The sequence below is a fragment of the Cryptomeria japonica genome, chromosome 4 (genome assembly GCF_030272615.1).
Source record: "Cryptomeria japonica chromosome 4, Sugi_1.0, whole genome shotgun sequence".
Lineage (NCBI taxonomy): Eukaryota > Viridiplantae > Streptophyta > Pinopsida > Cupressales > Cupressaceae > Cryptomeria > Cryptomeria japonica.
Genome location: NC_081408.1, coordinates 407,951,692 through 407,964,317, shown reverse-complemented (window position 1 = coordinate 407,964,317; position 12,626 = coordinate 407,951,692). Strand labels below are relative to the sequence as shown.

Sequence of the window (12,626 nt, the reverse complement as noted above, 5' to 3'; positions counted from 1 at the left end):
AAAACTTATGTTTGTTTTTCTTTATCCTGTTGGAGAAAATCATGATTTTGTTCATGTTGATATTGACTTATGTCCTCACTGCTCTACATAAATTTTCGAGGGCACATAAGTGCTCTTGCAACCCTTGAGTAGCTTCGACAATCAAAATAAGGTCATCCACATATAAAAGAAGCTTTATCACAAATTATTCCAAATGAATGCTATCTCCCCCTTGCAAATTCAACCACTCTTCAAGTTTGTCAATATATAAACTGAAGAGCAATCAAATATGGGCGCACGATCCATAGGCTAAACCTCTTCAACTAAGAGCCAAAGACCGAGGGGTCTCCATTTCGCCAAGGTCGTCGGGACATGATCGTGACCTCATCCCTTCAAAAGTTGATGGACTTTGCATTCAACAAAACTTGATCTTTGATGGACTCATTCAACTTTTTAATAAATTTGAAATGCATTTTTGACAATTACACCTTAATTTAAAAATATATATATATTTTAATAATAATTTAACTTCTTTTTAAAAGCCCGAATGCAATTTTGACCATCGCACCATAATTTTAAACGTTTAATAGTGCCGACCTCAAAACCATATTCTCATTAGGAATTGGAGCGGTCGAAATCATAGAAAGTGGCTGATTAGGGTTCGGCGCATAGCGCAGCGCAGGGATGGCATCCTTCGCAGAGGCTCCCCCTGGCAATGAAAAGGCAGGAGAGAAGATTTTCAAGACCAAATGTGCACAGTGTCATACAGTTGACAAGGGCGCTGGTCACAAGCAAGGTGCATATCCTTTCATCTTTCTACTGTAATTTTGGTCGTTTCCTAGTTTATATATGTGGAATATACATATATGTGGCGTATGGTGCAGGGCCAAATCTTAATGGGCTGTTTGGAAGACAATCTGGAACCACTGCTGGCTATTCCTATTCGGCTGCCAACAAAAGCAAGGCAGTGATCTGGGGAGAGGACGCCCTTTACGAGTATCTCCTCAATCCTAAAAAGGTATACAGCGCCTCATTACTTTGCACGCACAACAAAACAATGCATGTATTGTTCACTCCAGCTCCTGTTGTTTTCCTGGATCACATTACCTGATTAGTTCTTTTCTTTTAATTTTTTCCCTAAACAGTTGGGTAAGGAATGAGCTGAATTTCGCTATTCATTTAAAAATAAAAGAAAATTTATTTCCTGAACGCATGGAGCTTGGGCTGCATTTTGAGATTACTAATGTCCTGTTAGAATTTACTCCAAGTTTTGAGCTTATGCAGCCGGTTTCCCTTTTTGATCTCTTTCATTTTCATTTCTATATTGATTTTGAGTTGCTTAAAGGAGTTGTATCACCATCCGTCGCCATTAACTGCACTAGTAAAAAAAAAAACTCCAGTGAATGTGACTTTGGAGGCATATAATCTGAATTTTATGTTGTTATGTCACCTTACCCGACTGCTATTTTTCTCGGGAAATCTTTGGCGAGGTCATGAGAAGCATTTTACTTTATTTATTTTTTATTATTTTGCTTGTGTCATATACTGCCCCATCGCTATAAACGTCATTTTTTGTATACGCTCAATCTCGCAATAGTGCTATTTATGAATTCATGATTTGTAATTATAATTATTATATGCATTTAAGAGGTTATACAACTAATTCATGTTTGCCACCCATCCTCCATACGTCAGTTGCAAGCACTGATGTTTTTAATATAGTTTTCCCAATCTACCGAAATCCCATATATATACAAGAGATCTTAACTCTTACAATGAAATTAAAATTAGTGAATTTAATTGTAAGACTTAAAGTCTCACTGTCATTTTGAATTTTTTTATTTTCAAGGGAGCCAAAGTGCAAGGTTTTTAAAGTTTGTTTATTATTACCTTTCTAATGTGGAGATAGCCAACCCAATCTACGGAAATTGCTGAATTTTCTTCACTATGAGATGTCTTATTTCTGTCAATAAATTCACCAAAGTTTATTCCATTGTATGAGTTAGGGTCTCAATGTCAATCTCCTTAGCTTCAAAGGTGCTAGCATTTGAGATTTTCTAAGCATGCTACTTATAAATGAGCTCAGGCTCTGAAAAGTACCACTTTATCAAACAATTGTTAATATGATTGCCACTTAATAAATTTTAATATAAACACTTAAAATAAAATTTACAGCATATCGGGTGCATCTGAATCTGTTTAAGTCCGCAAAGGATGAATGGCGATGTCCTGATGAAGGATGGCTGAAGATAAACTTTGACGGGGCATCTAAGGAAACCCTGGGCCATCAAGGATTGGATTTGTGGTGTGGGATTGGACTGGGAACATCCTTGCACTAGGGGCTCAAAGAATTGATGATGGTACAAATAAAGTGGTGGAAGCATTGGCAGCTTTAAATGCGGTCAAATTTGGGAAGGAAATGGGTGCCACAAATTTACACTTGGAAGGTGACTTGCTCATCATTATAAACACCACCATCATTTAAGGGGAAATCTAAGCATGGCACTTGCGGAAGTACATTGTGGCAATTCGAAATGAATTGGCAATTGTTCGATCCTTCCATGTTGGGCATATGAGACGTATTGCTAATGAGGTGGCAGATTCCCTTTCTAAGTGGGCAGTGAAATTTAATGAGGTTGGTGAAGTACGAATTGAGGATTTTTGCACACTTCCTCTTAATGATTATGATTTTTAGCTTGCAGTGTATTGAAATCGACATTTATTAGCATCTTGGGGTTGTGATTGACGAAACTTGAGGTGTTGTGTTGGCAATATATTGAGGGAGGTTGTTTTCGGCGGTACCTTTCTTCATGCTCTGCAGAAAACTTGGGTGATAAGGAAAGTCATGGAAGCGAATTTTTCTCTCATCACTTCCAGATCCCAACCTTCTTTTTTCGGTTTGGTATCGGCGAGAATAATGAAGGGTCTCTTCAAGTTGGGTGATGTGGAATCCATTTGGCTGATGGAAATGTTGTTGGGAGATGTTTTTCTGCAAGCGAAGAATCGGTATAGGAGTAGTATGGATATAGTGACAATGGTGGTTGCCTGGGGCCTAGAGTTGGGAGATTTGATGGATAATGTGCTGCGGGTGGTTCAGTTGATCTTGGACGATGAGTGGTTGGTGGGTTTGAATTCAATCATGGAATGGGCAATCCCTGGGGCAAGATTTAATGTCAGTGAAGGTTTTGAGGACCCGATGTTGGTTGAGTTGCATGAAATAGTTCTTTTTATGTGGTGGTCGGCGGGTTACAATTGGGATGAGTGCCGAGCGGAGGCTCTAATTGCTTGGGATTCACTGAAGGCCTTGCTTTGGCAAAGGGAGGTCATGGAAGGTGGTGCAATGGTGGTGGTGGGAGGTGCAAATGAAGGTAGGGGAAGGCGAGTACAAAGGCGTGACAAGGTGGTGAAGCGGAAGCGGTTGGTGGGCGGCTTAGGTGGTGGCAATGTTCGTTGATACAGAGTCTCCCAATCTTTTCCTCAATTTTGATCTCATTTTTGGTGTTGGCCATGTATGTTTCGGCCTTCTGTATATTTGGGTTTATTCTCGTTGGCTCCCATTTTTGGTGAATGAATTTTTTGGGTTTTGGGTATGTGAATATGGACGGCGATTCTGGGTTTATGTCTTTATTGTAATGGGTAGATAGTCGAAGGTTGTCTAGGTAGGATATGGGCGACGGGAGATTTTTTGGACTGACTATAAATGGCTCTAGTTTTTTGCTTGGAACCCAATATTGGATGAAAAGCTAATCATAAAAGGCGGATGTAATTTTTTGAATTATTAATAAAATATAAACTATATTACCGACCCAATTTTTTTTTTTTTTTAACAGCATTTGGCATAATGTGATGCACTTTGGTAGATCCTCATAATTTATTTGTTGTTATTACTAGCGCTGCAAAAGAGATTGTTATAGGAGATTGTCTATAACTTGACCACCATCAAGTGTAGATCCTGCAAAGTGGTATGCTTGCATGCAACAAATAGGACCAGTCAATGCTAGCTGGCTTGATAATAAACCAGGTGGTGAGCTTATTTTGAACCATGTAGAGAAATGGAAGGGAGCTTATTTTCTTGTTAGTTTTAGAAGAGTGAATTGGCGAGGAGAGAAAATAATTGATGAACTTTGGACAAGAAATGAGGATCAAAATGTGTTGGAAATTGAGAAGATGGAGGTATCTTGCTTGAAGCAACGAAAGTGATTGGAGAGAGCAGGGTTGAGGCTGGGTTGGTGTGGATGTAAGATTGAAGGAGAGTGAAAGCAATAGATTAAAGACTTTTGTTAAGTGGAATTGTAGTAACTACCATCGATGTTATCATTAGAATTGGGTTTAGAGTTAGATTTGGATTTTTAAAGAACATTGCCTATTTCTAAAGATGGGATAATGATTGCAGAATTGGTGATATTGATGGGTGATGGGGTAGCTAGAGGTAATCGAATAAGATGTGGTAGAAACATATTGGCTAGCTAGTGTGGCAAAAATCAAATTTTTAGCTGGCGAGGTAGAAAAAGTGATGGAAGGATGATAGTTAGACGCTCTGGGAATGAGTAGGATGTCAATGGCAGTGACTAAAGGAGAGGAGTGTGGTCGTAGAAATGAAGTAGAAGATAAATGGATGCTGTAAGAATTCAAATCTTATTACAAGAAAGAAGATTGAGGAGACTTACAAACAATTTGGCAACACTTTTCTAATGAGTTTGAGATGACAACTGATGGATATGGCTTAATTTATATGGAATTTTGATGTGTAGGTTGCTGTTGGAAGTTTTTGTGCAAATGTTAATGGTTGGCATGTGAGTGTGTTTGATGATGATAGAGAAAGATGTTTGGCTAATGATTCAAAGTCACAAGTGGAAACATATGGATAATATGGAGGACAATAAGGAATGCAAGATGTAGGACAATTAAGCTAGGGATTGTAAGTTGGACAATAAGGATAGTTGAGCTAGGGGATACAAGTAGGGCAAGATAATTGGTAATTCATGACATTAAAAGCTAGAGTTTAGGGTTCTAATTTTGTTTTATCCCTTTTTTGTGTTAGAAAAGACATTTGTAGGACTCATTGAGTTTGAGCAAGTCTTGCTAAGAAACTTGTTTGGTAACTCATGAATTTTTCAACAAACTGAGTTGGTAAGTCATGGGTGAGTTACTCGTTCGGTCAAAATATTCTCAATTCCAACTAGTATTCTCTAGGTTCTAGACTTATGGATAATACCCCATGACTAGGATCTTGTGCATTTGATATACTGTATCTAAAGTTATGTTGGTGTTTGTAATGAAGTTGAGTTTGAGTTTCCTAAAGCTAATGTCCTCAATTCATCAATTGAGTGCATAAGCATGATAAAGTGCATGCAATCTTAAAGCATAACAAACTTGGCTGCCTCTTTCCCAATCTCTAGGTCGAGGAACTTGTCTAATAAGATGAGGAGATTGAGGAAGATCATTTCATGTAATGGGTTTGTATGGCCCTAGAATATGAGTATTTGATGCTTATGAACTAATTGGAAAAATGCAACTTGTAAATCTGGCTTGGGTAGTAGCTAAAGTGTTTGCTCCTTTTGTTCCGAGAGGAATAGCTTCTCATTATATTGCAACAAGTATAGGGTATATCAGTAGGTCTATTCCAATGGGGTTTGTCCTCCCCAATGTTTGTACAAAAGATTATGTATAGGGGATATTGAAATTTTCCTCTCCAATAGTATTGCTATTGTATTTTTTGCAGCTTTCATTATGGCTGGAACAATGTGGTATGGTCCCACAACCATTTTGATCAAATTATTTGGTCCTACTTTTTACCAGTGGGATTAGGGACAGTTCCAACAGGAAATAGGTTGACAGGTTTGTGCCAGTTTTTTTGAAAATCCAAGTCTCTGAGAAGCTTGGTAAAAAGTCCTAAAACACTAGCTTTTTATTATTACGTTGTGAATAATCTAGCTAAAGGGGGGTTATTTAGGGCAGTTGCAATGGACAATGAAAATAGAATTACTGTTGGTTGGTAGGGATACCCTATTTTCAAAGATCAAAAGGGACATGTGCTTTGTGTATGTTGCATGCCTGCTTTTAATTTTTTTTTTAATTCTTGTATGTTCTATTTTCCAAAAATGACCTCAAGGGAGAGAATGAGATAGGGGGACAACTTAGCTTAAAGCATTGACACTGGCTGCTTAAAAGGTGGAATAAATAAGATATTTCCTTCTAGATATTAGTCTCCTCTTGTGTAGTTGTCTAGTTGATTGACATCTTTATCTCTTGCCCATCGGTGTTGTTTATACAAAGTCCTCTAGTTCTATGACCTCAAATTGGATTCCATCAGAAAGCTGGTCTCTTTACTTAGATTCTTCATTGAGTGTCATGGGTACTCTCTATTGGATTTGGTTCTAAGGCCACGAGGAGAAATTTAGTTTCACTTGGGGTTGTTCAATTGTTTTATAAAAGCTTTCCTGCCCCCCCCCCCCCCAATCAAGGTTTTTAATTATTCAACTTGCAATTATAACTACCCGTTTTATGTCTCATTCTCCTCACTAGTAAACTCAACTTACAATTATAACTATCCTTGTTATGTCTTGTTCTCCTCACTAAGTAGACACAAGTATACATTTTATCTTAACAAGATATCCGATTAATTATCTTCCAATTTTCACCCTGTGAGCGTAATGTTCCAAGGAAATGGCTATTTGCTTTAACTAGAGCATGATGGTATGCCAATTTCATGTTAAATGCTTTTCACATCAAAATACATCTAACATCAGATGACTTCGTGAGCAAAACCTTACAACACATGTCAACTACTGCTGAAATAAAAACTCTTAAAAAAATGACGTTACCATAAGAAAAATAAGATGAGGACTTTTGGCATAATGACTCCTTTTACATCTGCTAACCTGCAAGGAGACATTGCCACCATTGATTTCTTCTTTACCTGCAAGATATTCCACATCTGTAAACACCTGCTGATAAAAATAGAATGTTTGAAACTGTAAAAGAAAAAATAATATTCGAATAAATCTAGTATTCTAATAACTTGTACATCAATAACAAAATCAATAGTATGTTGATTGCAAAATCGAATCTTTTGTCACCATCTATAAGTTTATTTAAATATTTATTGCATAAGGCTCAATCATTGAGTTTCATAGTTCAAGTGAAGTGACCTAAGTTACAATGTGATTTAGGTTTCTCCAAAATTTTGTTAATAGTAGAAAACATATTTTTAAGATCCCCTAGATGATGCTGAACTCAGCTTTGTTGGGGTTGTGGACCCTTTTATTGCTGTGAAAGGGATTTGAACATGCTTCACCCTTTCCTACTCTTTTAGGCACAGTTGGACCAAATCCGCCTTTGTTGCAGGCATCACACCAAAATTTCATGTTGATTCAATATGCCAATTTTAAAGAAGTCTCCTCATTACCATTATGGCACAATCACTTTATTTTTCCTCTAAGAAATTGTCTATTTTAATTTTTTTTTTGGTATGCATAGAGGAGTTGGACCATATATGGTACACCAGTAGAGTTGGATGAGATATGAACTTTAACGTGTTATTTCTAATTTGTGTCCAACCTCATCTCTTCATTTTGTGCCACTTTACCACACCGGAAACCTTGGTGGACCTCATCTTATGAGCCTATAATCAAAATTTTCTTAATTTGAGGGTTACTGATCCGTTATTACTTTTTGTATCAACGGTTCTTGCATTTTGCATAGACAATATTGTGAAGTGAGAATTCTGGGAGCACATTTTTCACTTCTCTTTCATTACCTAGGATCACTTCTGACCTGGTAGGTATGTGCCAGAATGACTGGGGGGTCTAGGTATGGGGTGTATGCATCCTGTTTCTTCACAGGGAATAGGAAAATAAAACATTGATCAAGCGTCTGAAGATTATTTTGCAAGTCATTTACATCTTGGGCATTGTAGTATTGACTGAGATTGAAGTGCAATGAAAGATTTTGACTGATCATGTGGTTGGTTATATTGGATAGAGTTTTGGTCTTTTGTGCAAAATGTTTGGAAATACAATTTTCTTTTGACTTCACTGGTTTCCTCTGTCAAGTGTATTTTTTCTGACTTTGCTGGTTCGCTCTGTTGAGTGAAGATGCTATCGCAAATATTTTATCCAAATATACCATTATTTGACGTGAGCACAATTCGCTTCTTTCCAGATGTGAAATGCAATTCTAAGGAAATTCTGTGCATATTAATTTTATGTTATGGTTGCTGATATTTATTTTCTATTTTCAATGACTAAGATTGAAGTGCAGTGAAAGGCTTTGATTGATCATGTGGCTATATTAAATAGTGTTTTGGTTTTTTACACAACATGTTTTGAGATGCAATTTTTTCCATGATTTGACTTGTTTGCTCTGTTGAGTGTAAATGTTTGTAAATACAATTTTTTTCAGACTTCGCTGGTTTGCTCTGTTGAGCAAAGATGCTATTGCAAATGTCAATCCAGATATAACATTATTTGATATGAGCACAATTCCAAAGCTTTTTGTTCACATTTGAATGCAATTCTAAATAAATTTTGTGCATATTGAATATTTGAAAGCAATTCTAAATAAATTCTATGTTATGGTTGCTGATATTTATTTTCCAGTTTGGACAGTCATGTACATGTTTGTAAATTTCTCATTACAATTAGAAACAAAAAACTATGAAAGCATCCAAACTTGACTTGAGCGTCCAAAGTGTGCCTTGGCTGTAATTTTAATAGTACTCAAATAAGTGTATGATTGATCACTATTTGTAGTTATATGCTAGGCAAACTCATCTCTTCTATGCAGAATGCAAGTTAAATGAAATCAACAGAAAACGGTTAATATTCCATCAATCTTACATGTATGCCAGGACTGTTCTAAATCTAAATTAAAAAAACTTTTAAACACACTTTATGTACGGTTCATCTTGAATGCCACAGCTAAGAAATATAAAACTCAAAGCTAGGACTTATAAGTTTTAGGCTTGTATAGTATCCTTATATGGACTTTTAAACTTAATTCAGGCAGCAGATTAGAAAGCTACTTACGATTAAAATATAGCTAAAATGAAAGCTCACGAACAGTTTGCAGCACTGTCAACTTCCTCGTTGGTATACCGTGTAACAATGCTCCATTTCCAAACCTTATTAAATATGATCTTAAGCTTTTTAAGATCTAAGGATTTCTTATTTAGAAAATTGTAACATAAATTTGTTGAGTTAATATCAGAGGTCCGAGTAAAAAATATGCTGCAAGTAAATTCTGTGGTATAGCTTCATGAAAACCAAAACATAATTAGCAAACACCATATTAATGAAAAAGGAGGATGTTATAGGTGGTGCTTTGCAGCTGTAGGAGTCTGCAACAACTGACACGGACTTGTCTGATTGAATTAGCTTGGACACTACCAAGTGAGCATCCATATCATTGCCCACTGATTATTGGTAGTCTTCATGTTTCTATGCAGCACAACAGGTACTGGTCATGGGGAAGATATATATGACCATTAACTGTTCCTGACATATCTTATCATGCCAGCCAATATGCCATCATGTTGCCCTCCTTTTTCTCATACAACAAAAGCATGGTCTTGTTGGCCTCTTTGTTTGATATGGTTTGTTACAATCATAATTTTTGGTATGCCTGGAGGAGTTTTACTATATATCACATACACCAGTTGGGTTAGGGTCTAGCTATGAAGTGTGTCCTTCCTAAATTCCCATGTCTTGCATCCTGCCTCATGTCATTTATTTTTGTGCAATTTGTGAAGTTTACAACGGCGGCATCAACCAAGTCATACTAATTTCAGTATAGTGCAAACTTTCTGAGTGTTTGTCCAGTGTTTCTTTTAAACAAAGTTTGTTCTTAATGTGCACGCTACGAATACAGATTTTGTTAGGATAATAATGATTTCAAGCTAACTGGAAGATTTACCCATTATAGAATTCTTTTCTCTGAATTTTTCTTGGGGATGTGGCTTGAGATGACTTCAGCTTCTCACAATTTGGAATGCTACATTGAAGATCGGTTTTTATTTTATTTGTTTGGTATTTTTAAGGTTAACTGCATGGCATTTCTAGCTTATTCAATAAGATATTTTATGTTCGAGTTCATATTTTTTTGTAGAACTATGTTGTGTGAGCTCCTGTGTAAAATATATGTTCTATCTCATGGATCTTTTTTTATTTGGTTTCTCTTACAGTACATTCCTGGAACTAAGATGGTGTTTCCTGGTTTGAAGAAGCCACAAGACCGAGTTGATCTTATTGCATATCTCAAGAAGTCTACCGACTAGTTGAATTGAAAATCTTTTTGAAATATATTACCTGATATGGCATTATTTTCATTTGGGAAATTAGGCTAATGCTGAACAGCAGGTTGCTGTATGATGAGGTGATACACATTCGTTTTTTTTTAGTTAAAATGATAATGAGTTCCCAAAATGGGTGTTTTTTTCTATTTATGTGAGAGGAAGAATTTAATGGAACTCCGGCATTGCAAGTTTAATTTCATTTGATGGTATTGTTTCTTATTTGGTTTTTTCTCTTTTTCTTTTTGTTTCAAAGATGAGGGGCTTGGGATGCTGCATCAGGTAGGTAAAAAATTGAAGTGATGGCCTCAATGTATGCATTTGTTTAGGAGGTTTATTCTTATCTATCGAGGAGTTTTAATGTAATCTACTTTTAAAGATCGTTATTGCTTCTACTCGATGGTTGTAAAGGAAACACAACAATTTCCCAAAATTGATATAAGCTAATAGAGTGAGATGCATATAAGTAAGTCTAAATCGACCTATATTTATTAATCAAGACACTGAAATCTGATTGTCTTGGGACTGGAAATATTTATTCTATCTTTTGTCTCGGAGTCTACAGACTGGTGAACTTTTTTGGGTGAGTCTATGGCCCTGGGTTTCTTTCACAGGTGCAAATCTTTTGTGGTCCACAGATTTGATTCTGCAATATGTGTATTCCTGCTCTGCAGTCTGCCTCTGTTTGTTCTTTGCTGAATCTTAAAGGATGGACGGTGTTTAGAAACATCCAAGGAGATCATGGGATTGTACATGTTGTGTTCTCCAAAGTGGATCGACCCCCTTGATAGACTGGCTTTAGAGTTGTGGAAATGATTTGAGAACCGCAATCTTCAGATATGCAGATTTTTTATAATGATAGTACTAACTTTATTCATTTTAGTGCTCCAAAATGAAGAATATCGACCATGGATTCTATTTAAATGCAAATGATGTCTTTGATGTTTAATGATAAAAACAAATGCAATTGAAAGCTTTCAAATAAAGTACATAGAAATAAAATGAATGCAATTGAATGCCCTTGAAAATCAAGTCCATAACAATGAAATGTGTACCAAGTTGAATGCCCTTGAAAATCAAGTCCATAACAATGAAATGTGTACCAAGTTGATTCAAGTTGAGAAAAGGTGAGTGGTCCAAATTTGAATTTTTGAAAATTGAAAATTGAAAATTTTGGGGTTATATTTGTTGGTGTGATTACATGAGACATGGAAATGGTAATATCGTGCAAAGAACAAATGCCTAGATATGGGGGGAAATAAGGGGCCTAATAAAATGTCAGATATGTGGAAATATATGCAGGTATGGATAAGGGAGAATGTGCAAATAAAGATGAGCATACCATTACATCTCTAATTGTATTAAGCCATTCTCCGAAAATGAGCAACAAAATAAATGGGAAGTGGAATGGGTATTGTATACAAATTTATCTTTACATGTTGACACCACTTTGAGTTGCATGCAAATTTTAGAATTATTATATGCACTTCCAAGTATTGGCACTCAAATGTGCATGGAAATCAAACATCCATGTAAACTAAAAGTTGCCAAGATCCATATAAAGTAATGGACCTCATTATATCTCATGTCATAAGTACATCTTACAGCAATTGTGCTCCACAGGTACCTACAAGTTGAGAAAAAATGAGCCAGGAGCAGCAGCTTGTATCACAAGTATAAATTGAAGATAATTGCAAGTTGAATTTATTGTCATTAATTATGAAAGATTAGTGGTAGGGTAATATTTTTTTTTGCTTTGATTGAAAGCGGTAATGCTTATATTGGAAGTGGTAAAGCTTTGCCTTGTGCAATGACCACAAAATGACATGGCATATTGGGTGTTGACATAACGCTCCACTTGGACATGAGAATGAGTTTCTAAGTAGGTAGATGCAATTGTCATGGTCAGCAATCTCAACATGGGAGTGTTAGTAGCAAAATATGCCTTGCAATTGGTTGCATCAATCAAATGCAAGAAAATTGGTCGTGGAAAAATAGTATATGAAAAAAAAGTGAGCTAAGCAACTATAATGATTGCATTGTAAACAAACAAGTAAAGCATCTTGAAAGATAGGCATGGTAAGTACATGGGTTGGGAGGGATTGTGAAGGTGTATAACTTTGCCTTTGATATAGGCAAATGAAGAATGGTGATGTCATTCGTAATGGTCAAGAACATTGGTGTTAGTGTATGAGGCACAAGGCTGACATGTGCCCGTAGTGTGATATTTAAGGTAAAGAGCATAAATTGGTTAGGTGATATGATAAGACTATAGTTGTAATATAGATCTCAATGCATGGAATAACATGTAATTAGTAGAGTTGGCAAGGATATGTGATGGTGACAAGAAGTGCTG

At 36.2% G+C, this 12,626-nt stretch overlaps 1 protein-coding gene across 1 annotated transcript; it reads left to right on the top strand.

Moving 5' to 3' along the window:
• The first annotated feature begins 547 nt into the window (after positions 1–547).
• Positions 548–10,472, top strand: LOC131050580 (cytochrome c). The gene is made up of 3 exons (XM_057984776.2): positions 548–775; positions 864–997; positions 10,163–10,472. The coding sequence occupies exons 1-3, from the start codon at positions 664–666 to the stop codon at positions 10,253–10,255; spliced, it is 339 nt and encodes a 112-aa protein (XP_057840759.1). The 5' UTR covers positions 548–663; the 3' UTR covers positions 10,256–10,472.
• The last annotated feature ends 2,154 nt before the right edge of the window (positions 10,473–12,626 follow it).